Source organism: Lissotriton helveticus, chromosome 4_1, assembly GCF_964261635.1.
Source record: "Lissotriton helveticus chromosome 4_1, aLisHel1.1, whole genome shotgun sequence".
Taxonomy (NCBI): domain Eukaryota; kingdom Metazoa; phylum Chordata; class Amphibia; order Caudata; family Salamandridae; genus Lissotriton; species Lissotriton helveticus.
Window position 1 is genome coordinate 248,997,577 of NC_136063.1, and position 26,168 is coordinate 249,023,744.

Below are 26,168 nucleotides of genomic sequence, written 5' to 3' on the forward strand. Positions count from 1 at the left end.
TGCTACATAATTACACTGAACTCAATGCAACATACACTCCAAATACCACTCAGTGCCACATAATTACTCTACTGAATACAACATACACTCCCCATATTACCACTCAGTGCCACATAATTACACCCCATATAATTACTCTTCTCAATGCAACGTAAATACACTCCACATAATACCACTCAGTGCTGTATAATTACACAACTCATACTTACATTACTCAATGCAACATAAATACACTCTATCTATTGCACTCACTCTATCGCCATCACTCTATCTATCTATCGCCCTCACTCTATCTATCGCTTCGCCACAGCATCACTCAGCACCACCACAGCATCACTCATGGGAAATGGGAAACAACCTTTACAACGCAACTTTTACCACGCAGTGCCTTTACGACGCAACTTTTACAACGCAAACCATTACAACGCATTGCGCTGGGGGGCGCTCTAGGATAGGGAATAGGTTTAATTTACTGACCAACACCTTCCCTACTATCCACGGGGACTGGAGTTGGAATAGTAAATTAAACTATTCACTACCAGCGCCCCAAAGCACTATGCTTTGTAATGGTATGCGTTGTAAAACTCGCGTTGTAAAAGCATGCGATGTAAAAGCATGCATTGTAATGTCATACATCCACGGGAAATACAACTCACTAGGCGCTACCACAGCATCAATGAACGCTACAGCATCACTCAGCGCCACCACAGCATCAATCTGTGCAACCATTCAACAACTGGTTCAAATATGTTCTCTCAATGTTTCAAGCTTTATTACAAATGTCACAAAAAGATGTTAACATTTCACTTCTGTTCTTGGATTTTCGTCACAATAAAATACAATTAACATAATCTTCACAATTTTTTTTTTTACAAAAGTTTAAGCTACTGTTATTATAAATTACAATAAGTTTTATTTCAGTATTAATTATTAAAAACTGTAAAAGCCATTGTTATTTGAAATATCAATACATCTAAGTCACGTAAATACAACACATATTGCATTACAAATGCTATAGGTGTCACATTTGCAACAGTTAAAACTATTGGCATTGTAAATGACAAAGCTATTAAGTTTGCTATTTTCAAAACCAACACATAAATAAAAAATGTCATTTACAATACCAATAGCTGAAACTTTCCAAATGCGAGACCTATTGCATTGCAATTGCTTTTTTGCCTTTGTCAACGTTTTGTCATTTTTTTGCATAACTTTATTGTTGGAGGAGCTGCTGGGCCTCACCCAAAATAGAGAATTTGCTAAAAGCTCAAATATTTTTGTGTTCTCAAAAAGTACACACAGTAGTTCCTGGCATGGAAAGGAACAACTTGTGGAAATGTTCCTCAAGAAACCAGTGGCTGAAGTGGGCTGGCCTATTGCCCCATGCTGTGTACTGAAGTGGGCAGATGAAACTGTGAATGCCACAACAAGTGAAAAATGGATGTAGATGGCTGGCTAAAAGCTTCTTTAAGTATGTTTATTCTATGTAGTATAATTTTAGTAAAATCAAATGGTCTTGGCTATCGCCAGGCTTATAACTAGGAGAAAACTAAATTCACAAAAGTCCAATCTTGAGTGCAGCTGACACAGGCAGCAATTATAAACATGCAGTTAAAAATATCCAATATGGCTGTATTGCTAATGCCATTACTGGCTTCCAATGCCACTGTTGTTAGAAGGTAGACTGATGTTTTGGCAAATGTCCAGGGTAAACAGTGTTTCCGCTAGTCTAAACAGCACACCAAGTGCTGTAACAAAATACCCCTGGATATAGCTCTGATATTACGACGAGCTGTGTGCAGTATTATGAGGTCATCACCTAACATTGCCAATACACTCCCAGTAAAGGAACATATGTTTCTGTATAGTGTAGAGTGAGCAACTAGTCCAATAACTGCATGAACAACCTTTATTTCACTCTGTATCTTTCTGGTGTGTTCATAACCAGTGGTGTCTGGCATGGCTCTCGGGTGGCAGTGTGAAGGCGGGTACGAGAGGGGGGGCATCATGGGCAAAGAGGGTTGTGTGGAGGGCTGTGCAGGGGGTACGCAATATACATTTTTTTTTTTTAAAGCAACTTTCTTTGCTGCTGGGTCCCACGTCTCTGCTCTTTCTCTCCTCCTCAAAATCCAGGAACATGAAGCAATGCTGTAATACAGCATTGTGTGATTGGTAAGCACCCAGGATCCCCTGACCAATCACAATGCTGCAATGCAGCGTTGTGATTGCTTTGAGTGTCCTGGTTCAACACTTAACCAGGGGCCTGGGTATGTTCTCCATGCAGGCTGTAATGCAGCCTGCATGAGAACAGGGAAAGTGCACATGACTGTTTTGGGCGGCCATTGTCTAGCACTCCCTGGCAACTACAACACCTCCTCAGACACCACTTGCTGCCTTGCCTTGGTGAACTCTACGTTCCACTAGAATTTTTCACAGAATTTCTTCTAAGTCCGAAGGTAAGTCGAGACCAGGCCAAACCACCTTGTTTATCCATACCACACTCCATCCTGGTCAGTCTTTTGACTTTGCCCCGGCTTGTGCCATTAGATACCGGAGGTTGACACTCTTTTAGGCGCTAGTTTTCATTAAAAACTTTAAACATTTATAACTCTGGTTCTATTGATTGGATTTAATTCATGTTGGTATCTTGTTATTTATTACATTTTGCAAAATTGGTGTGGCATTTTTCTGGTGTTGTGTTTTCCCATTATTACTTTTTAAGTGCAATATAAATACTTAACAGTAGTTAACAAGTTAGAGCTCACTGCTTTGTGCCAAGCTACCAGAGATTTACACACATGGTAACTTAGTGACTTTTTGCGTTCACTTTGACAAGGATTGTGGTTGTTGCATGAGTAGGGTTTCACATCCATGAACCAGTAACCCAATTTCTAACAGTGGTTCTAGACATTTTAGGAGGAACTATTTACTTTTTTTAAGGCCAACTGAAGTCTACACTTCTCTACTGTAAGCAGCGGAGATGTTTTATCAACAGCATGAGTCTAAATGAAACTTGGAGGTGATAGAAACAGACAAATAATTTGCAGTTTGAATTTGTAGTCTGTATATAATATGGGTGCCGTTGATTTTTTCATATTGGGGTAGAGCTGTTAGATGTTTGTACTGTATATAAGAAATTTAATAAGCCCTCTTTATGTTTTTTACAGAACGTATGCTAGAGTTCCACGTAAAATCAACATTAGCAAAGACAAGGTATTTCTACATGAATGTATATTGGGGAGTGATGACCATTTCTTATTACTTTTATTAAACCAATTTCTCAAACATATGGCATCATGCCATTTTGCTTTGCTATTGGATTATTTGATTATCCTTATTAAGGATCAATTAGAACATGATTTTATTTATAGAGACCAAACATTTCTCAAGATACTAGAGATGCTCATATTATTTTTTTGTTCAGCAAACCTTGGGCCTCGTCGTCCATGGATTTAACCAATATGTCAGTCCTTGGGCTTGTCAAGATATTTAGTGGCCCATAGAATTTTAAAAAGGGACTCAACACCGGCTATTAGTTTTGCTGTCAGCAAATGTTTGCAAGCTGTTTAGCATAAGCGTAGTAAAATTCTAAAGGAGATAACATGTTGAAACACACTGTATACACATTTTTTACAATCACAATCACTGGATTATATATTTGCATACTTAGAATTTTTTTTTTTTAAATTGAGGAGGTTTTCAATCCCTTGACAATCACATTATTTGTATTCAGTTCTTAAATTAATTCTGTATCAATCGATCATTTGGAGGAATTAAATGAGTGCTCAATGAGATTTTATACTTACATGGATAGGGAAAAAATGTTAAACTGACTTGAGAATGAGCAATCATATTTATTAACGTATTTATTTTTTAGGCATATTTTTTTTTTTTTTTTTTAAGGATTACATGGTATTTATTAAGAGTTAGTCGTAGTTCGTTGAATTCTTTTAACATGTGCTTATATTGATACATGTAGTTCACTTGTATTCATGTCCTTCGTTAAATATCCCTTTCAAAATATGTTAATTAATTCCACAATTGCTAACTGAAAGACATTGTACCAGATTCACAAGCATTTTTTTCTCAAGAGTATGTCAGTTTTACTTCTGGAAATTTAGCTTAAAGCCACATCCACACCAGGAGCAAGACACAACTACTCTCAGAAAATCTTTGCACATCTATGAAGGGAAATAATTGATGTACTTTGTTTATAAAAAGGGACTCTCCTGAAAATAAGCTCACTTTACAGTCCACCACTAGTTGAACATGTGATATGCATGAGCTTATCATGGCAAAGCATGAGAAGAAAAGTGGTTGCAGCAACAAGTTACGCATGAGCAATGCATTTCTGCCAGACCGTGGCCCCTCCTTTCTGATATTTTTAGCCATATATGGCTGGATGTTGGGTGCTGGCACTCTCAGCCTGCTTTTACAGATAAAGAAGGCAGCCTAAAACTGATGCTCACGGTGGTTAATTTATAAAACAATAAATGCCAGGGCTCTCTTCAGGAGGCAGCTTGCACTAGCCCATTTCTCCTGTTAGTGCCGCCTAAAACTAAAACAGAACCAACTGCAAACTATGAAAGTGGGGAGAGGATGTGGCCTAATAGCCAGCGCTGCTAACTTCGGCGCTGGGGAGCAAGGTTTGAGTCTGGGCTCGGCTCAACATCCTGGGCAAATCACTGTGCTCGGCTCAACATCCTGGGCAAATCACTTAATCTTCCTGAGTCTACCATAAATGAATGTATCCTTAACCAGTGCTCATGAAAAGTGCCGGTGGTAATGACAGTATTCTACTACTATTACTAGATGCAGCCTTCCTACATGTTTCTTTTTAATGTCTTCTTTAACTGAAGCCCGTTTATTATACATCACATATACAAATACACTTTTTACTAATTCAAATGCACATTTTGTTTGTTCTTGATACATGCACTTTTAAACACAGTTTAGCAAATCTCTGAATTTTCCATACAAATGACATTAGATAGAAGCAAGAACATTCCATATAACAGAGATCGGTCGAAGCAGAACAAATAAAAAGTGCAATTTACAAATGTTCAGTGTGTATACACTAGAAATCTTGTTATGTGTGGCATACACTGCATAACAATAGAGGACAAATACCGCATTCAGCCTACGGTACATGGCACATAGGTTTATGAAAGAAGCTTTCAAAACTGACCTCAATCTCATCTTCTTCGGTCTGAGGCCACCCTTGTGACCACCGCGCCAGCGGCTAAGCCCCCAGAAGCCTCTTCTAACATGTAAACATTTAAGAGTTACACGTTCTCATCTCTTCAACTCTATTCCTACCTCATTATCTATCCATATGATTGCCCTATACAATGTTCATGTTAAAAATTATTTGGTATCAAAAACACCTACAAGTAATCATTTTGTCTTACTGCTGATGACGAAATGATTGCCATGAGAAACCAAAGACCTCTAAAATAACGACATCAAAAATAAAGACTCGAAAATGTGCCTTAAAAACTAAAAACCAATAGAAATTACAAAACCAAGCAATCTCATTTACTAACGAATTTGCTTGGTTAAATTACTAATTTGACTTCAGAACTAGCATATTTGAGTACAAATGCTGGTGGCGGGATAAGGGGCCACCAGTGTGTGCGTGTTGCTAAATAATTTTGCATTTGAACCTACTTCTCTTTAGTATTTAATTTCATATAGCACTGCGAAACAGTTTTTTGTATTCTTTTTGAATTTTCGAACAGTGCAAAGTATTTTGTTCTCTTCTGCTACAGTGGAACTGTATTTATTTTTATATAACAATACTCATTACCTGCAGCAGGGCAGTTTATTTCTCTGTTCAATCCCGTTAATTTACAAAAAATACTTTGCACTGCCTATGCACTGACCCTCCAGTGTTTCAGCAGTAGACAGCGCATGAAATTACTTTACAAGATCATGAGAGCCGGCACCATAGATAGTAGCATATCCAAATAAAAATGTTTATCAATGTAATTTGTATCCTTCTCCTGGGCTAAACATAATAAATTCCTCTCAAGACTGAAGGTCGCAGGAGGTTATTAAATATGTTGTGCTACAAAAAGTTCAATCCTGATTTTTAGCTTAGTTCATTATTCTCCACAACCTCAGAAATCAAACAGTTTGGTACCACAAAACAGTTCTGCCTCCACAGTCATCATTTTAGCTATATGGACCATATCACATACAATGTCTGTTTGTGTTTCTTTTAAGGTACCGTGACTTAAAATGTAATATTTATTTATATATCATTATAGATTTATGGCTCTTTTTTTTTGCAGATATTAATCTTTAATCCCGCATTCATGAAGTATGTTCACTTTAACTGGATGGAAAAACATGGCGAGTATCCCTCCACTGGAATTATGTGCATAATATTTGCACTCCATGTTTGTGATCAGGTACAATTTTGTGAATTATTCTGGCAAATTACATTACATTAAATGTGCGGAAACAGTATGTGTAAGCAGTGATTAAAACAAAGCCTAGTTTGCAGTATGACCTTGTAATAAATTCACATAGTGCGCACGACAAGGAAAGCAGCGTTTAGATGGGGTGTGAAAATAGAAAGGTAGCCCCCAGAGAACACACCTTTAGAAATGTTTGCAAATTAAGGGTCATATGTACAATGAAATGGCGTAGTACAGAGCTGCGTCAAATTTGACAGCGCTGGACATTTCCAAAATACAGGGATGCACCATATTTACAACAATACCCCCGTGTTTTCCCTAGCACTGATGCTAAAATTAGCTCCCTAGTGCCAACCCAGGCACCCTTGCAGCATAGTGCAAGAGTGCCTGCATTGCATAGAATGATTGTTTATGTCCAGGAAGAGCACATAAACAATCAATAATGGTGATTTGTTACTTCTATGTGTGCTGCATTCTGCAGCACACATAGAAGTAGCAGATCGTCAATATTATGTGATAATTTAAGTGTAGAAAGAGACACCTTCCTGCACTTAACCAGTCATTCATGGTGTTTTGCTCATTCTGTGTGTGCTGCAGACTGGAGGACACATAAAAAAAGCAAAAACTAGGAGATCTAAAAGTATTTCTCCTCATTTTTCCATTCTAACACCTGCTCTTGTATGGCGTTAGTGTGAGAAGTTGGCCTGGTATATGATGTTCACTATTCTAGTGAGTACCTTGCACCAGTCCAAGAAACCCTTATGGTGATGGTTGTAAAGTCAACCTTATAGACCAGCTATCCTAGGGGTAGCATGGACAAAAGCAGTCTTAGGCTAAACTCAAGAGGGCATGTGAAGCCAGCTGTTTTACCATATGCAAACCTTTTAATACCAAATGAAAGGACACCACACAGGTTATGTATTCAAAATATATATGTACTTATTTCTAAATAGATCCCCTTAACTCTTTATGGGCACAGGAGCACAAGCGTATAACAAGTAACTTAATATAACATACAAAAGTTGCACAAATATGGATAGGCCCTGGTGGCCCGTAAAACCATATACTAAAATAGTGGTATAAGAACCACGTCACGAACAATGGTAAGGACTAGGGCCTTGGGAATCGCTGGGGCTACACTGGACTAACAGCAGTTAGGACGTGGGAGGCCCACAGGATGCGGGTGCAGTGTCTAAATGCACACGCGTGCACATATAGAAGTCATTGGGTGCGTAAAGTTAGAAAGTTGCAGATTTGGAAGTCTTCTGACTGGACTAGAACTTAACCACTTAAAAGTAGGCCACTAGGGATGTAAATCTCTACAGGAGCACCGCAGTACTCGCGTTACCTCACCCACAGGAAGCGGGTGCATAGGTGTCAAAGTGTGTCGGGTTTCGTCGTGGAGTTCTATGGAGCCTTGGAGAAAAGATGCTGCAGGCGACCAGGAAAGAAGAGTCCGGTTGGATCCAAGGGTGGATCGAAGATGTAGAGTACCTACATGCAGAGGGGACAGAGTCTGGGTCACTAGCCAGTGACCAGGAAGGAACCAGGCGATGTCGGGTTGCGATCAGGTGATGTTGTGAAGTTTGTCTCCGCTGCCACGTGGACCAGGAGGTGTCGACAGCAACCAGGCACTGGGCACGGACTGTCCCACAAAGGCTCTCGCTATCGGCGGTGTCGGATCTCGATTCGAAGTCAACAGGCCTTGGCAAATGCCACCCACGCAGGAATCGAAGTTGGCTTCTGGATCAGACCAGCAAGGTCTGATGGGCTGCTCCTTTTCAGGGGAGCAAGGGCCAGTCTGGAGAAACCATACCAGCATTGAAAATTCAAAGGTTCGTCGTCACAGAAGCCACTAGCCAACAGGCAAGTGTCCGGACAGACGCGTCAAGCAGGAAAATGCAAAAGGGCCCCACGCAGCACTAGGTGAGTGTGGAGAGGTGATCTTCAGTGCAAAGGATGCTCGGGGCTGCGGCTTCTCAATCTCCAATGCACAGCTTCGAGGGTGCCTCAGGAGCTGCACAGAAAGCACTTTGCTGGCTTTCCAAGATGGCCGGTCCCACGTCTCACGTCGCCTCCACGGGACGCAGCTTTGCTGTGGCTGTGGATCGGGCTGTTTGATGTCTGGAAGTCCGGTTCTTGTTGGTCTCTGTCGTTTGAGCTCCGGCGGGAGTAACAACAAAGCAAACTGTTGAGCGCTTGATGGTGTCTGCTTGCACAGGGTGGTCACTCCTTGACCACAAGGGAGATTCTTCAGTCTTCTACATCGAGTAGGATGTCGAAGGGTCCAGAGTTTCGTATCAGAGTTTCAGTCAGGATTATCTAAAGTCTTGGGACACATCTCCTACCTTTATTCCAAATCAAGGGGCTGGATTACCTGCTAGGTCCCTCCTATGGGTGGGACCCAGGAAGGGGGTGGTTACACCTCTTTCCCTTTGTCCAGTTTTGCGCCACAGCTGGGGCTGGAGTGCCGCAGCACCAGTTTGAACTGGCCTATGCATGGGAAACCTTGTGTGCCCCAGGCAGTGTCTAGTTTCATTCAGCCCTCCCTGCCCCAATCCACTATCTCCTGTCTGGGGTGTTGCTAGCACCTCCCTGTGACAGGAAACCTATTTCCGGGCCTCCCCTGCCGAGGTTTCGGTCAGCAGCAGGAGGCCAGACTTGTGTCTGTGGCAGCAGCATCCATTTTGTGATGCTGAGGCTCTGGTTAACTTTAACCGGGTTTAAGGAAAGTAACATGTCTTGGCCCCTCTAGAATGGTGGAATGCTACCCCTGTCGCCAGAATTGGTGAGGGGGTAGTATTCCAAAGCGTATGACACCTTACAGTACATGTTTTGATAAAGCCAAACCAGAGATAGCATTTAACTGCGAGGTTCATAATGCACTTAAGAGTATATGGTATGGCAATATCCTAGAACAGCTATAAGGACATGGTTCCGAAAGCTGCAGACAGGCACAGCTCATGCTAGAGCACCATCTCACATAAAACCAAACACTCTGCCTCCAGGATTGTTGAGGCCTGCCATAGGAGTGACTTATAGGTGTATATGTGTCCAGATATAGGGTTAGACATAGGTATACTATATCTAAGCAAGGGGTGATAACACGAAATGCCCCAGCTGAGTGATCAGCCAGTTGTGTCAGTTTGGATCGCCAGCCAGGGGTGGCAAAAGATATGCTGCAGCTCCTGGTAGGCCTTGGGTGCACCTAGGCCCTGGGTACCTATAGTACACAATACAGGGGCTGATAAGGTGACTCAATATCCAATTAGTTATGTACCTAGGGTACATGGAGTCCATTTTACAGAGAGAGCAGATAGCCTGGGGCCCTGATTAGCAGGATCCCAGGCCAACTAAGTCGAAAACCAGCTAAACACAAGGCAAAAAATCTGGGGTAACCATAGTCAGGTATCCACCTTCCTACAGTTAGTTTTTGGTATGCCTCAGATTTACAGACCCTTGTAAATCTGGTGTTGTGGTGGAATGCCCACAGCAACACCCATTGCTCACCCCTTTTATGCAGATACCTGTGTGAAAGGGTACCATATTAAAAGCGACATTAAGCCACAAAAAGTGGCTTAATGTCACTTTGTAAATATAGAGTAGGGCATTACGCCACTGGAACTTCAGTAAAAGTGACGTTTCTGTGGTCAATGTCTTTGTAAAATGCAGCTAGCTGTGGGAACCATTCATAGATCTGACCTACTCGTTACTTCTCCAAAATATTGATAAGCAGTCTAATCATGCCATTTATTGAGAGAGCGACCAAGAAACTGACACAGTGGCTGGGTGTTTGAGTGTGCAGGTGGCTCCTACAGTGCACTAATCTGAGAAAACTGGACTTAAGTTCTTAAGCAGCACGGTGATAATGAAAAGTCTTCATGCCTGGAAGATCTGGGTTCCTAAGCTTTTGGTCCAGATCTGAGGAGCATCAATCGTTGTGAACATAGAGGGCTTTCAAGGATGCTGACAAGCTATGATCATCAGCAGACAGAGCTCTACTTGGGAGATATCTGTGGAATCTCTGGCACTGTTAGGCTGTCACTTTCTTGAGATCCATCATAAAGATTTTTGATAGCTAGAACCATGAATATTACATGAGGTTCTAGACCACATTAGATTCTTCTTTCCATAGGCAAAAGTATTGAAGACATTTTCGTCAATTGAAAAGCTGGAGTTATGTTTATTAGAAATTAGACTGGAAATACCATGGTCGCCAGACCAAAATTATACTTTGAAAAAGTGCCTGATAATATTGTAGAGATAATACTATTTTCAGCTTAATGTACATAGTTTGCTGCTAGGTTGTGGGTCCCTGTAGGTCCCTTTCTCAGGCAGTTATTGTAAGACTGAATCTGATCCTTCCCTTGTAGTGGAGAGTTTGCCACATGCATTTTCCTTACTTGGTGAAGTGCAAGTTTGGTGAAATAAGGAGGGATGTTTATTTTTTATGGTGGCACTCAACAAAGACCAATCCGTTGGCTTTGCAAAAATCAAACATGCATGATCATGAGGCCATGTCTTTGCAGTGGTCTTTGCCAGTAGATAGAATAGGCTTCCTCCATCAATGAACTATCTGGAAAATAACTTGTCATTTGGAAACTCCTGAAAACGTATTCTTTCTCTGGCTCATAGTGTCCTTACTTTTCTCCTTGCTTTGTGTTCTTTAGTGCCTGGATGCCCTATCCTTTGGAAGACATCAGCTGTATAGATCTGATGTTCATTCATGCTGTTACAGCTAACATTTAGAGCAATTTACTGCATGGTCAAGCCGGTGATATGCAATTTCTGTGCTGGTTTTCCAAATGTATCAAGACTTATTTTATGATCTCTGATGCATAGTTTTAATGCTCATTTTTCCTAGGAATAATCCTGCCAACAGTACAAAAATCATGCTCCTTATAAAATTCTAATGTCTATGCATAAGGATTGTGAAAATGTAAGAACCTTCAATAGAAGACTCTTTGAGTAGTACATTAAGCTCACAGCTTTTGGTTTCAAATCCTTTCTCTCTGTGGAATTCCATGTATTTATGGTTGTAAATCTCACTCACATATATTGTACTTATGTAGCTGTTCACATTCTTTACTAAAAATATAAAATGGCTAGACCACCAACATAAAAGGTCTTAAGATTGGCGGTAACAGTATCGCAGAAGCTAGCAGCAGCAAACGTCAGATACATAATGTATGTAACACAAATAACGAAGTAACAAGAGTGCAAAATGTGGGTGTTGACAAAAAACATAAATGCAATAAATAAAGTTTGGGAAAAAAATCTATTTAAAATAGTAGAGGTACAGGACATCTGCCATCAAACAGCAGATGATCCATTCGCTTGCCTCTTGGATCCTCAGCCTCATTTCAGGGTGCATTAGGTGCTGTGATTTCGCCTGCAGAACCACAGCTTGTTCCTCTGTATGAATAACCCTATATACTGCAATACACCCTGCTAACAAGGTGCACGAAGAGCCTCCTTATTTAAAGTGACATATCCTTTTCCTTTCCCAAGATCACAACATGGAGCTATCGGGCAGGAGAAAATTAGAAGCGTGGCTCAGTGGTTAGAGGCGGCAGACCCGGAAGCTGAGATCAGCCGTGGACCAGGGTTCAATTCCCCGCCTCGGCGGGTCTCGGGCTCAAAAATTCCACGGACTCGACAATTCTCGCTCCGGTGCCTACTTGACTCACGGGGTCACACTCTGCGACTCTGGGCAATAGCTTGCTTAATCTCCACTACGGCCCCTCGCGGCGGGATGCCTGGCTTTCACCTTGTGAATACCCTGCCGGGGTATCTCACAGGGGAATACCAGGACGGGTTCCCTAAGCAAGCGCCTTGAGACCCCTGGGTGATTCGTGCGCTATATAAATCGAAATACATTTACATTTACATTTACAATGTCTCCATGCACTAAAAAAACTTCCTGCTTATCAGGGAGACTGATCATTAATCCTTCCACACCAGAAAAACTGAAAAATGCAAGCCAAAACATCATTCAAATACGGCATGATGGAAAGTCCAGTACTGACACTTTTTCTCAAAGATATTCCAATCATGTCAGTGGGAACACATTTGTCAAAAATAAGCCACCTGCTCGGTGGCCAAGTAAATATTTGATGGGCAGGCTGGGGTGGTGAAGGCACTGCCCACATCCCAAATAAAATGATTGCCTTGAAATGAGGACCTGTATTTAAATTAAACAATTGTTTGATTACAGCTAGGCACTAATCTTCAGCTGTATGTAGAGGCTTTAACTCCTTCGCTGCTAGGCCTTTTCCCCTCCTGTGCTAAGCCTTTTTTTGGCTATTTGGGGTAGTGTGCACTTAGACCCTGTAACCTTTTGACCACATAAGGTATCCACGCCAATTGTGTGTCCTTTTCTTCCAACATCATGGGAATTCTAAAGGTGCCCAGGGTTTGTGGAGTCCCTTGGAGGGGTCCCAGAAATTAGCCAAAATACAGTAACATTTTAGTTTTTTTCAGAAAAATGGGAAAATGGGCTACAAATGAAAGCCTCTGGGGTTTTCCCTGCAAATGTTATCAAAAAAGGGTTTGTGAGGCTGAAATCACAATTTTCCCAGCTTTTAGGGAATGACAGTCTTTTGTCAGAGAACCAACATTTTTTTACACAGGTTTGGCATTTTTCTGGCCCATAACCTATTTTTGCTATTTTTAGTGCTTTCAACCTCCTTCCAGTTAATGGTAAAAATGAGCATGAAAGCAATAATGGATCCTGGAAAGCTATACATTTTAGAAAAGTAGACAACATTCTGAATTCAGAAAGGGGTCATTTGCGTAGATCCATCAAGGTTTCTTTATAGGAACTAACAGTAAAATATTTGAAACATTTAAAATAAGTTAAAAAAACAGCCTTTTGTGTCCACGTATTCACCTGTAACTTCTTATAATTATGACGCTCTTTGAAAGCAATATACCGTTACATCCGCTGGACCATCCTAGTTGTGGGGATATATAGGACTTGTAGGTTCACCAAGAAGCAGACAAACCCAGAGTCAAAAACTGAGTAGCAATTTGCAATGGCTTTCTAGGTCTCGACTATTATATCCCGCAGGTATAGATAGGCGAGATTATAGTAGGCAGTTCAAAAACTCTACCAAACTTGTGGATCGCGTACAGTTCATGTGAGCTATGCGCGTGCATGCCATCGCCAGCCACTTCACACCTCCATTTGTCTGTGCCTCGCATCAGACTTCAAAGGCAGCCGCTCCCCTGCCCCCCGCGTGCACATCGCGCACCACAATTTGTCTGTGCCACGGCATCAGACTTCAAAGGCTGCCGCTTCCCTGTCTACCCCCCCCCGCCACAGCAATGCAGAGAGCTTGTTTTCCGCTGTCCCTTTGTCCCCCCACCTCTCATGTTCTTCACTTCCTTGTTCTTTCTTACAACCATCTAGCACCCCCTCTTTCTTCATCCTTCTTTAATTTCCGTATTTCTTGCCTTTTCTTAGCTTCTTCTTCTCAAATATTCTTTCTTAATTCTGTGCAGCGCATTTCCCATGTTCTCCTCTCCAAGGTCCCCTCCCCATTGCTCTTATGATTGCCTACTCTCTTCAAGTCTTCTCACTCATTCCCCTTCTTTCTTCTCTCCTCAATTTTGCTTGCAGTTCCCATTATCACTCCATTTTCTCATTCCTAATTTCTTTCTCAAATTGGGTCATGTGATACCACTCCCGCTGCAAAAGGCATGTTTTTGATAGCAAGATGTGACCAGAAATTTCCACTCGGCAAATCAGTAAACAGTTTTTAGAACTGCTTTCCCTCCATGAAAGTTCAGAAAGGGAGCTTCCATTGCCAATGATTTTATGTAATTCATTCAGTTCATTGCGATTCAATTCATTTCAGTTCAGTTCAGCTAAATACACTATTTACTGGCATGACGTAAGCGTTTACGGGTCAACGATGGTGTCACCAGCAGGTAAGTATTTAAAATACATTTCTGGCACATCTGGAACTTAATTAAACAGGATGCGCATCTGGTGCTTATTTACTAGCATTATCAAGTCTATTATCCTGGGTAGAAAACACGTATACAGTAATACCTTCTGGCCAAATATTCATAAAAGTTTATTTGAGTTTCTACTAGGCACAGGTGATATTGTTTTGTAATCAGATTTAGCACACGGTTCTCTAGCTAATAAATACGGCGCGGGGATATTAATAGCGGGTACTTCTTTCTCTCGTCAACCACAATTCATGCACACCCTACAGACCTCCCCCCCCCACAACAATTTTGGGCTATACAACGAAGGGGCCAGGCACAGATTACTACTTAAGGCAGGTCATCTCAAAGCACTTTTAAGCGATCTCATAAAAATGCCCCTGACTGTCAAAAGCAAAAAGCCAGCCTCAAGTTAGCAATTAGCAGCTGACCGCCAGGCGCATGATAAATTGTTATTTTCATTGAATTTACCCATAAAAACGCCGACATTTCTCCATCATCTATCTATTGCACTCTATCTATCTATCACCCTCTATCTATCTATCTATCTATCTATCTATCTATCTATCTATCTATCTATCTATCTATCTATCTATCTCCCTCACTCTATCTGTCTATCTGTACAACACATATTCCCCACATTTCAGTGGTGGAAAGTTCTGGAATCTGCGTGGATCCACAAATTTCCACCTACCCCGCATTTCCCAAAGTCTTCTGAGAAAAATGGTATCTCACTTGTGTGGGTCAGCCTAGTGCCTGTTACAGGAAACAGCACAAAACGCAACATGGTCGCACCTCAATTTAGCAGCGAAAAATGAAACTTTTTTGGAAAAAGTGCCTAGCTGTAGTTTTTGAACCCTAGCTCTGCTGGCACCTAGGGAAATGTTAGACGGGGACTCTGAGGGTCGGCCGAATACTGAGGGAGAGGTCCCCGAGGAGGACCGTCTCCGGCGATCGTACAGACAAGTCACCTCCCTCCCAACAAATAGGCACCACACCAGGTCGAGTTCAATACTTTATATAAGGTTCGTAAGGCAAGGATATTAGCGATACAGGATATCTCGGGCCCGAGGGGCCTCTCACTTCTAGTCTCTGTAGGGGAAAAGGGGGTAGCGGGACAGTCTTGGTACCGGGTCGGTACAGGGGGTGGCAAGAGGCGAGCTCACAATCCTCGAGCTGGAGAGTCTGTGAGTCGGGCCGCGGCAGCGCCAGCAGGCCAAGACGATGGTTTCACGAGGCAGAGGGCCGCGGCAGCGCCAGCAGGCCAGGACGATGGTTTCACGAGGCAGAGGGCCGCGGCAGCGCCAGCAGGCCAAGACGATGGTTTCACGAGGCAGAGGGCCGCGGCAGCGCCAGCAGGCCAAGACGATGGTTTCACGAGGCAGAGGGCCGCGGCAGCGCCAGCAGGCCAAGACGATGGTTTCACGAGGCAGGGGGCCGCGGCAGCGCCAGCAGGCCAGTCACGGATGAGTTCTTCTCGGGTCTCTCGACTCCAGGATACAACTCCCTTCCTGGTCTGGCCCTGCCCCAGTTATAGGTCTGGTCCCCTTTGATGTCCGGACCCTCGCGCCTGGGGGCCGGGAGGTCCGGGATGAGGGAGTCCAGACACCCAGCAGGGGGGTGGAGCCAGCACCCAGGGCGGCCTGGGGTGATCGACACCTGGCGGAGGAGAGCCGTTGACGATTCCTTCTCCCATTGACTCGCCAAGTGGTCACTCTGCCTCCTGGGAGGAGGTTGGTGCCTCGATGTCGGGGCCGGCCGGGCCCAGGGTTAGGGTCGAGTTGAGGCCACGCGGCCTCGTGCTGTAGTACCCCAAAATGGCGGCTGGGCCGAGGCCGGGGTGCGGATGGTGACCCGGGCCAGCTGGGTCCGGAGCTGGTGTCTTGTGGTGGAGGGATTGTAGGTTACTTCGGATGGTCGCCGGGGACTCTGGTTGGGGATTCAGGGAGAGCCAGGGTCCGGGCCCCGTTGCGGGGAGGGGGGACAGCCCGACCATGCGGCCTGTCCAACATGCGTCCCCCCCAGCTGAAGGCGGGGAGAGTCAGCCATCTTCCTGGGGACTCTCCTCGCTGAGGCGGAAAAAGCGTGACAGGCCGTCTGCGTTGGCGTGGTCCTGGCCTGGACGATGTTCCACCGTGAAGTCCATCCCCTGTAGGGAGATGGACCAGCGCAACAGCTTCGGGTTCTCCCCCCGCATTTGCATCAGCCATTGCAGGGGTCGGTGGTCTGTTTGCACCCGGAAGTGGGTGCCGAAGAGGTAGGGCCGGAGCTTCTTGAGGGCCCAGACTACGGCGAAGGCCTCCCTCTCAATGGTGCTCCAGCGCTGTTCTCGGGGCAGTAGGCGTCTGCTGATGAAGGCCACTGGTTGGTCGACCCCTTCGGTGTTGAGTTGGGAGAGGACGGCCCCCACACCATGATCGGAGGCGTCCATCTGCACAATGAATTCCCGGCTGTAGTCGGGAGCCTGGAGCACGGGGGCCGTGCACATGGCGGTCTTCAATTTCTCGAAGGCCGATTGGCAGTCCGGGGTCCAGTTGACTGTTTTGGGGCTCTTCTTGGAGGTGAGCTCTGTGAGGGGCCCCACGATGCTGCCATAGTCCTTCACGAACCGCCGGTAGTATCCGGTGAGCCCCAGGAAGGCCCGGACCTCCGTTTGGGTCGTAGGGGGTTGCCAGGCCTGGATGGCAGCAATCTTGAGCTGGAGGGGGGCCACCAGCCCGCTTCCCACTTGGTGTCCCAGGTAGGTCACGGACCCTTGGCCAACCTGGCACTTGCTGGCCTTGATGGTGAGCCCGGCTCGCTGGAGGGCGTGTAGAACCTCCCGCAGGTGGCGGAGGTGGTCGGTCCAATGATGGCTGTACACAGCAATGTCGTCCAGGTAGGCGGCGCTGAAGTCTTCAAGGCCCGCCAGTACCTGGTTCACCAGCCGTTGGAACGTTGCCGGAGCGTTTTTCATGCCGAAGGGCATTACTTTAAAGTGGTAGTGCCCGTCCGGGGTAGAGAAGGCGGAACGTTCTTGGGCCCTAGGGGTGAGGGCGATCTGCCAGTAGCCCGCCGTTAGGTCGAAGATGCTCAGGTAGCGGGCGGCCCCCATCCGGTCAATTAGCTCATCTGCCCGGGGGATGGGGTGAGCGTCGGTCCTGGTAACTGCATTCAGCCCCCGATAGTCCACGCAGAACCGGAGCTCAGGGGCAACGCCCGGGGCGGCCGCCTTGGGGACCAGGACGACTGGGCTGGCCCAGGGGCTGTCGGAGGGTTCGATCACTCCTAGGGCCAGCATTTTGGACACCTCGGTCTGGATGCAGGCGCGCACCCGGTCTGGTACGCGGTACGCCCGGTGTCGAATAGGAGGGCTGTCCCCGGTGTCCACATCGTGAAGGCACCAGGGGGTGACTCCGGGTGTGAGGGAGAACAGGGAGGCGAACCGCCTCAGGAGGGCTTGACAGTCTTGGCGTTGCTCCGGGGACAGGGCCTCGGAGAGCTGGACCCCTTCCACTGAGCCATCCCGCTCGAGGGTCCTCAGTAAGTCCGGAAGGGGCTCGGAGTCTTCTTCCGTCCCGTTATCGGTAGCCATCAGGAGGCTGAGTTCGGATCGCACAAAATGGGGTTTGAGCCGGTTGGCATGGAGGACCCGTAGAGGGTTCCGGGCAGTCTCCATGTCGATTAAATAGGTGACGGGCCCCTTGCGTTCGATCACCTTGAAGGGTCCGGACCATTTGTCTTGGAGTGCACAGGGTTCAACCGGGGACATCACCCAGACCCGTTGTCCCGGTTCGAACTCAATGGAGGATGCGTGCTGATCGTACCATCTCTTCATGTCCTCCTGACTGGCCTCGAGATTGGCTTTGGCGGTTTCTCGGAACCGCCGGGTCTGGTTGCGGAGAGCCAGGAGATACCTGTAGATGTCTGGGGGAGTTTTCTGGGGAGGCTGCTCCCAACCTTCCTTGACTAGGCTGAGGGGGCCCCGGACGGGGTGCCCGTACAGGAGTTCAAATGGGCTGAAGCCGAGGGATTTCTGCGGGACCTCCCGATAGGCAAACAGGAGGCATGGAAGTAGCACGTCCCACTGGCGTCTAAGGGGTTCCTCTAGGCCCATAATCATTCCCTTGAGGGTGCGGTTGAACCTCTCGACCAGTCTGTTTCCTTGCGGGTGATAGGGGGTCGTGAATTTGTAGGTGACCCCGCATTGTTGCCAGAGAGACTTCATATATCGGGAGATAAAGTTCGTGCCCCTGTCGCTGACGACCTCCCGGGGGAATCCCACCCGGGAGAAGATCCCCATCAGGGCTCGGCCCACCACGGGGGCCGTCACAGTCCGAAGAGGGATGGCCTCGGGATAGCGGGTGGCGTGGTCTACTAGGACCAGGATGAACCGGTGTCCTTGGGCTGTTCGGGGGTCGAGGGGCCCCACAATGTCTATTCCCACTCGTTCGAACGGGGTGGTGATGACAGGAAAGGGTTGTAAAGGTGCTTTGATTTTTCGGCCACTTTTTCCGCTAGCCTGGCAGGTGGGGCAGGCCCTGCAGTGGTTGGTGACATCCTTTCGCATTTGGGGCCAGAAAAAATGGGTCACCAGGCGGTCGTAGGTTTTATCCTGTCCCAGGTGTCCGGCAAGGGGGACATCGTGGGCTAAGTTCAGGAGAAAGTCTCGGAAGCGAAGGGGCACCACCAGTACCCGACTGGCTCCTAGTTCTGAAATTTTCTGCTCGCTGTAGAGCAGGTCTTGGTCCCAGTAGATCCAGTGGGCCCCCGAGGTATCCCCTGCGCTCTGGGCCAGGGCTTGCTGCCGGAGTCCTTCGAGAGAGGGACATGTTTTCTGTTCTGCCCGGAATTGTTCCTGAGTGGGGCCTCCCTCCTGACGCCATTGTGCCAGGTCAGGGACGTCCCGAAGCTGGTCTGATCCTTCTTCTGTTTGGGTCGAGGGACTGGCTTCTGGGGTGGCCTCCTCTGGGATGAGCGCGGGAGGAGGTTCCGGCCACTCGGGCTCTTCTAGACTGGGGACCGCGCGGGCGGTCATGGACCGGGTCGTGACGCAGACCCATTCGGGGAGGCCGAGCATCCCCAGGTGTTCCCTCCGTTCGACAGCTGCCCAGGGAGAGCTTTCGAGGTCGTTTCCTAGGAGGCAATCCACGGGGGCATCATCGCGGACCGTTACCTTTAACATCCCTGTTACTCCTCCCCACTCGAAGGGGACGCAGGCCATGTGGCATAGACTTTCGGAATTGTCTGCTGATCGGACAGGGCAAAGAATGTTCGGCAGGATTTGGTCGGGGGTGACAAGGTGGCGTCGGACCGCCGTTACACTGGCCCCGGTGTCGCGGAGGGCTTCCGCCCGGCGGCCATTAATGTTGACCCACTGACTGTACTTCTGCGTGTTGGCGGGAAGGGGGGCCCGCGGAATCATCTCTCTCTCCCCCAAGCAGACCAGCGCCATGGCGGCTGGTGCCCACTCAGAGGGGTCGGTCTCGTACTCTTCTTGGTCTTCCGGGATTAGTTCTTCCCCTAGGGCGGCCGCTGTGACCTGGCGGGGGGTAGTGTTCGGATTCTTTGGGCAGTTGGGATCACTGGCGTAGTGGCCGGGTCGCTGGCATCTGTGGCACATAACGTTGGCTCGGAAACCGGCCCGGATGGCTGGGCTCCCTCGGCCGACCGGGGTCGAGGGGCTGCTTGTGGGTGACAAGGGGCCGGGGTCTCTCCCCCGACCCGGGCCTCCTCCTCCTCCTCCCCGGGGGCGATGGGGCCCTGGGTACGGTCTGGATGATTCGCTGGGTCCGTTCCGGCCAACTCGGGTGCTTTCCCACCGGTCGGCTTCGGCGGCGAGTTGTCGAGGTTCGGTTAGTTTACTGTCCAAGAGGTGTTGCCGGAGTTCCACGAAGCAGTTGTTCGACAGGTGCTCCCATACGATAAGGTCAAAAAGTTGTTCGTAGGTGGTCACTTTGTTGCCCTTGATCCACCCTTCGAAGGCTCGACTAAAGAAGTTCACGTACTCCACCCAGGTCGTACCCGGAATCCGTTTGCAGTCGCGGAACCGCTGGCGGTACATCTCGGGTGTGAGCCCGTATCGAGTGAGGAGGGCGGCCTTCATATGGTCGTAGGATGTCATCAGATGGTCCGGGAGTTGCAGCAGGGCGTCCCGCCCTTCGTTGACAAACCTCCCCCATAATCCGGCTCCCCAGTCGCTCCGTGGAATCCGGTGGGAGGTCATGGCCACCTCATAGGCTTTAAACCACTGCTGTATATCATCGTTCTTGTGGTATTCCCGGATGACATCTTTGGGGATGTGAACCTTGGGCTCGGTAGAGGCAGGCAGGGTCGGTCGTTCGGGGAACCCGAGTTCTTTATTCTGTTTCTGGATTTCCAGTTCCTTGAGATTGCGCTCATGTTCGTACGCTAGTTTCTTTTCCTCTAGCTCTCTCTGTTTTTGCTTCTCTTCTCGCTCCTCTCGGAGCCGTAAGTGTTCCAGCGTTATTTTTTGTTCTGCCAGCTTGAGTTCTCCATCCAAGCGAAGTCGGGCTAGTTCTAATTCGTGGAGTCTGCTTTTTTCTCTTTCTCGGATCTCTTCCAGGGAGAGACCCGCTCTTCTTTCTTCAGTTGGTGCGGGGCTCGTCTCGGTTGTTCGTGTTCGGGGTACGGCCGTACCCGTTTCTGCCCAAGCTTCTAGGGCCCGTTTGAAGTCTTCCTTTGTGCTCAGACCGGTGGTTGGAAGGCCAAGTTCTATGCAATACTGCTTCAGTTCTCGGTGGTTGTAGTCTTCCAATTTTTCCATCTGGAATTTTTCCGTTGTTCCGCTCTCTGTTGTCATGGTGGTTGTGTGTCGTGGGGCGAGTGACTTTCTGTACGATTATGCGTAGGTTCGGATCCCGTCGCTGGCCACCAATGTTAGACGGGGACTCTGAGGGTCGGCCGAATACTGAGGGAGAGGTCCCCGAGGAGGACCGTCTCCGGCGATCGTACAGACAAGTCACCTCCCTCCCCACAAATAGGCACCACACCAGGTCGAGTTCAATACTTTATATAAGGTTCGTAAGGCAAGGATATTAGCGATACAGGATATCTCGGGCCCGAGGGGCCTCTCACTTCTAGTCTCTGTAGGGGAAAAGGGGGTAGCGGGACAGTCTTGGTACCGGGTCGGTACAGGGGGTGGCAAGAGGCGAGCTCACAATCCTCGAGCTGGAGAGTCTGTGAGTCGGGCCGCGGCAGCGCCAGCAGGCCAAGACGATGGTTTCACGAGGCAGAGGGCCGCGGCAGCGCCAGCAGGCCAGGACGATGGTTTCACGAGGCAGAGGGCCGCGGCAGCGCCAGCAGGCCAAGACGATGGTTTCACGAGGCAGAGGGCCGCGGCAGCGCCAGCAGGCCAAGACGATGGTTTCACGAGGCAGAGGGCCGCGGCAGCGCCAGCAGGCCAAGACGATGGTTTCACGAGGCAGGGGGCCGCGGCAGCGCCAGCAGGCCAGTCACGGATGAGTTCTTCTCGGGTCTCTCGACTCCAGGATACAACTCCCTTCCTGGTCTGGCCCTGCCCCAGTTATAGGTCTGGTCCCCTTTGATGTCCGGACCCTCGCGCCTGGGGGCCGGGAGGTCCGGGATGAGGGAGTCCAGACACCCAGCAGGGGGGTGGAGCCAGCGCCCAGGGCGGCCTGGGGTGATCGACACCTGGCGGAGGAGAGCCGTTGATGATTCCTTCTCCCATTGACTCGCCAAGTGGTCACTCTGCCTCCTGGGAGGAGGTTGGTGCCTCGATGTCGGGGCCGGCCGGGCCCAGGGTTAGGGTCGAGTTGAGGCCACGCGGCCTCGTGCTGTAGTACCCCAAAATGGCGGCTGGGCCGAGGCCGGGGTGCGGATGGTGACCCGGGCCAGCTGGGTCCGGAGCTGGTGTCTTGTGGTGGAGGGATTGTAGGTTACTTCGGGTGGTCGCCGGGGACTCTGGTTGGGGATTCAGGGAGAGCCAGGGTCCGGGCCCCGTTGCGGGGAGGGGGGACAGCCCGACCATGCGGCCTGTCCAACAGGAAACCTAGCAAACATATACATTTTTGAAAACTAGACACCCAGGGGAATCCAGGATGGGGTAACTCGACTTCCTCCCACCAGGTTCTGTTACCCAGAATCCCTTGCAAACCTAACAAATTGACAAAAAAACACATAGTCCCCAAATTTCTGTGGTGGAAAGTTCTGAAATCTGCGTGGATCCACGAATTTCCACCCACCCCGCGTTCCCCAAAGTCTTCTGAGAAAAATGGTACCTCACTTGTGTGGGTTGGCCCAGTGACTGCGACAGGAAACAGCGCAAAATGCAACGTGGTCGCACCTCATTTGCACAGTGAAAAATATCCCTTTTTTGGCAAAGTGCCTAGCTGTAGTTTTTGAACCCTAGCCCTGCCGGCACCTAGGGAAACCTAGCAACCCTATACATTTTTGAAGACTAGACACCCAGGGAAATCCAGTATGGGGTGACTTGACTGCATCCCATCCAGGTTCTGTTACCCAGAATCCCTTGCAAACCTAAACAATTGACAAAAAACACATATTCCCCAAATTTCTGTGGTGGAAAGTTCTGGAATCTGCGTGGATCCTCAAATTTCCACCCACCCCGCTTTCCCCAAAGTCATCTGAGAAAAATGGTACCTCATCTGTGTGGGTCGTCCTAGTACCTGCGACAGGAAACGGAGCAAAACGCAACGTGGTCGCACCTCAATTTCGCAGTGAAAAATTACCCTTTTTTTGCAAAGTGCCTAGCTGTAATTTTTTAACCCTAGCTCTGCCGGCACCTAGGGAAACCTAGCAAACCTATACATTTTTGAAAATTAGACACCCAGGGGAATCCAGGATGGGGAGACTTGACTGCCTCCCATCAGGTTCTGTTACCCAGAAACCCTTGCAAACCTTAAACATTGTAAATAAAAAACACATTTTCTCCACATTTCTGTGGTGGAAAGTTCTGGAATCTGCGTGTATCCACAAATTTACTTCCACCTTGCGTACCCCAAAATCGTCCGAGAAAAATGGTACCCCACTTGTGTGGGTCGGCCTCGTGCCTGCGACAGGAAACTGCACAAAAAGCACCGTGGTTGCATCTCAATTTCACAATGAAAAATGACCCTTTTCTGGCAAAGTGCCTAGCTGTAGTTTGTGAACCCTAGCTCTGCCGGCACCTAGGGAAACCTACCAAACCCACACATTTCTGGAAAGTAGACACCTGGGGGCTTCCAGGAGGTATGGCTTGCGTGGATCCCCCAACGTTTCCTTACCCAGAATCCCATGCAAACCTCAATTTTAGCTAAAGAAATCTATCTTTTCACACATTTTCACGTGGGAAAGTGTGGCATCACTGGGCTCACACAAATTTCCTACCACCCAGCATTCCCCCAGGTCCCCCGATAAAAATGGTGCCTCACTTGTGTGGGAGGCGTAAGTACCCATGACAGGCAAGGGCCCAAAACATAGTAAGGCGACATCAAAATTGCCTATCTCAAAACCACCTGCTTTTACAAGGGGGTGTTGAGTTGGGAGAGGACGGCCCCCACACCATGATCGGAGGCGTCCATCTGCACAATGAATTCCCGGCTGTAGTCGGGAGCCTGGAGCACGGGGGCCGTGCACATGGCGGTCTTCAATTTCTCGAAGGCCGATTGGCAGTCCGGGGTCCAGTTGACTGTTTTGGGGCTCTTCTTGGAGGTGAGCTCTGTGAGGGGCCCCACGATGCTGCCATAGTCCTTCACGAACCGCCGGTAGTATCCGGTGAGCCCCAGGAAGGCCCGGACCTCCGTTTGGGTCGTAGGGGGTTGCCAGGCCTGGATGGCAGCAATCTTGAGCTGGAGGGGGGCCACCAGCCCGCTTCCCACTTGGTGTCCCAGGTAGGTCACGGACCCTTGGCCAACCTGGCACTTGCTGGCCTTGATGGTGAGCCCGGCTCGCTGGAGGGCGTGTAGAACCTCCCGCAGGTGGCGGAGGTGGTCGGTCCAATGATGGCTGTACACAGCAATGTCGTCCAGGTAGGCGGCGCTGAAGTCTTCAAGGCCCGCCAGTACCTGGTTCACCAGCCGTTGGAACGTTGCCGGAGCGTTTTTCATGCCGAAGGGCATTACTTTAAAGTGGTAGTGCCCGTCCGGGGTAGAGAAGGCGGAACGTTCTTGGGCCCTAGGGGTGAGGGCGATCTGCCAGTAGCCCGCCGTTAGGTCGAAGATGCTCAGGTAGCGGGCGGCCCCCATCCGGTCAATTAGCTCATCTGCCCGGGGGATGGGGTGAGCGTCGGCCCTGGTAACTGCATTCAGCCCCCGATAGTCCACGCAGAACCGGAGCTCAGGGGCAACGCCCGGGGCGGCCGCCTTGGGGACCAGGACGACTGGGCTGGCCCAGGGGCTGTCGGAGGGTTCGATCACTCCTAGGGCCAGCATTTTGGACACCTCGGTCTGGATGCAGGCGCGCACCCGGTCTGGTACGCGGTACGCCCGGTGTCGAATAGGAGGGCTGTCCCCGGTGTCCACATCGTGAAGGCACCAGGGGGTGACTCCGGGTGTGAGGGAGAACAGGGAGGCGAACCGCCTCAGGAGGGCTTGACAGTCTTGGCGTTGCTCCGGGGACAGGGCCTCGGAGAGCTGGACCCCTTCCACTGAGCCATCCCGCTCGAGGGTCCTCAGTAAGTCCGGAAGGGGCTCGGAGTCTTCTTCCGTCCCGTTATCGGTAGCCATCAGGAGGCTGAGTTCGGATCGCACAAAATGGGGTTTGAGCCTGTTGGCATGGAGGACCCGTAGAGGGTTCCGGGCAGTCTCCATGTCGATTAAATAGGTGACGGGCCCCTTGCGTTCGATCACCTTGAAGGGTCCGGACCATTTGTCTTGGAGTGCACAGGGTTCAACCGGGGACATCACCCAGACCCGTTGTCCCGGTTCGAACTCAATGGAGGATGCGTGCTGATCGTACCATCTCTTCATGTCCTCCTGACTGGCCTCGAGATTGGCTTTGGCGGTTTCTCGGAACCGCCGGGTCTGGTTGCGGAGAGCCAGGAGATACCTGTAGATGTCTGGGGGAGTTTTCTGGGGAGGCTGCTCCCAACCTTCCTTGACTAGGCTGAGGGGGCCCCGGACGGGGTGCCCGTACAGGAGTTCAAATGGGCTGAAGCCGAGGGATTTCTGCGGGACCTCCCGATAGGCAAACAGGAGGCATGGAAGTAGCACGTCCCACTGGCGTCGAAGGGGTTCCTCTAGGCCCATAATCATTCCCTTGAGGGTGCGGTTGAACCTCTCGACCAGTCCGTTTCCTTGCGGGTGATAGGGGGTCGTGAATTTGTAGGTGACCCCGCATTGTTGCCAGAGAGACTTCATATATCGGGAGATAAAGTTCGTGCCCCTGTCGCTGACGACCTCCCGGGGGAATCCCACCCGGGAGAAGATCCCCATCAGGGCTCGGCCCACCACGGGGGCCGTCACAGTCCGAAGAGGGATGGCCTCGGGATAGCGGGTGGCGTGGTCTACTAGGACCAGGATGAACCGGTGTCCTTGGGCTGTTCGGGGGTCGAGGGGCCCCACAATGTCTATTCCCACTCGTTCGAACGGGGTGGTGATGACAGGAAAGGGTTGTAAAGGTGCTTTGATTTTTCGGCCACTTTTTCCGCTAGCCTGGCAGGTGGGGCAGGCCCTGCAGTGGTTGGTGACATCCTTTCGCATTTGGGGCCAGAAAAAATGGGTCACCAGGCGGTCGTAGGTTTTATCCTGTCCCAGGTGTCCGGCAAGGGGGACATCGTGGGCTAAGTTCAGGAGAAAGTCTCGGAAGCGAAGGGGCACCACCAGT

At 48.9% G+C, this 26,168-nt stretch overlaps 1 protein-coding gene across 1 annotated transcript in view; it reads left to right on the forward strand.

Annotated features, from left to right (window-relative positions):
* The window catches only part of LOC144828503 (CMP-N-acetylneuraminate-beta-galactosamide-alpha-2,3-sialyltransferase 1-like), a 593,148-nt gene that overhangs the window by 543,845 nt on the left and 23,135 nt on the right, over window positions 1-26,168 (forward strand). The window contains exons 5-6 of the mRNA XM_078686728.1: window positions 3,168-3,213; window positions 6,297-6,416. Coding sequence (XP_078542854.1) covers window positions 3,168-3,213; window positions 6,297-6,416 — 166 coding nt within the window. The remainder of the gene's footprint in view (window positions 1-3,167; window positions 3,214-6,296; window positions 6,417-26,168) is intronic.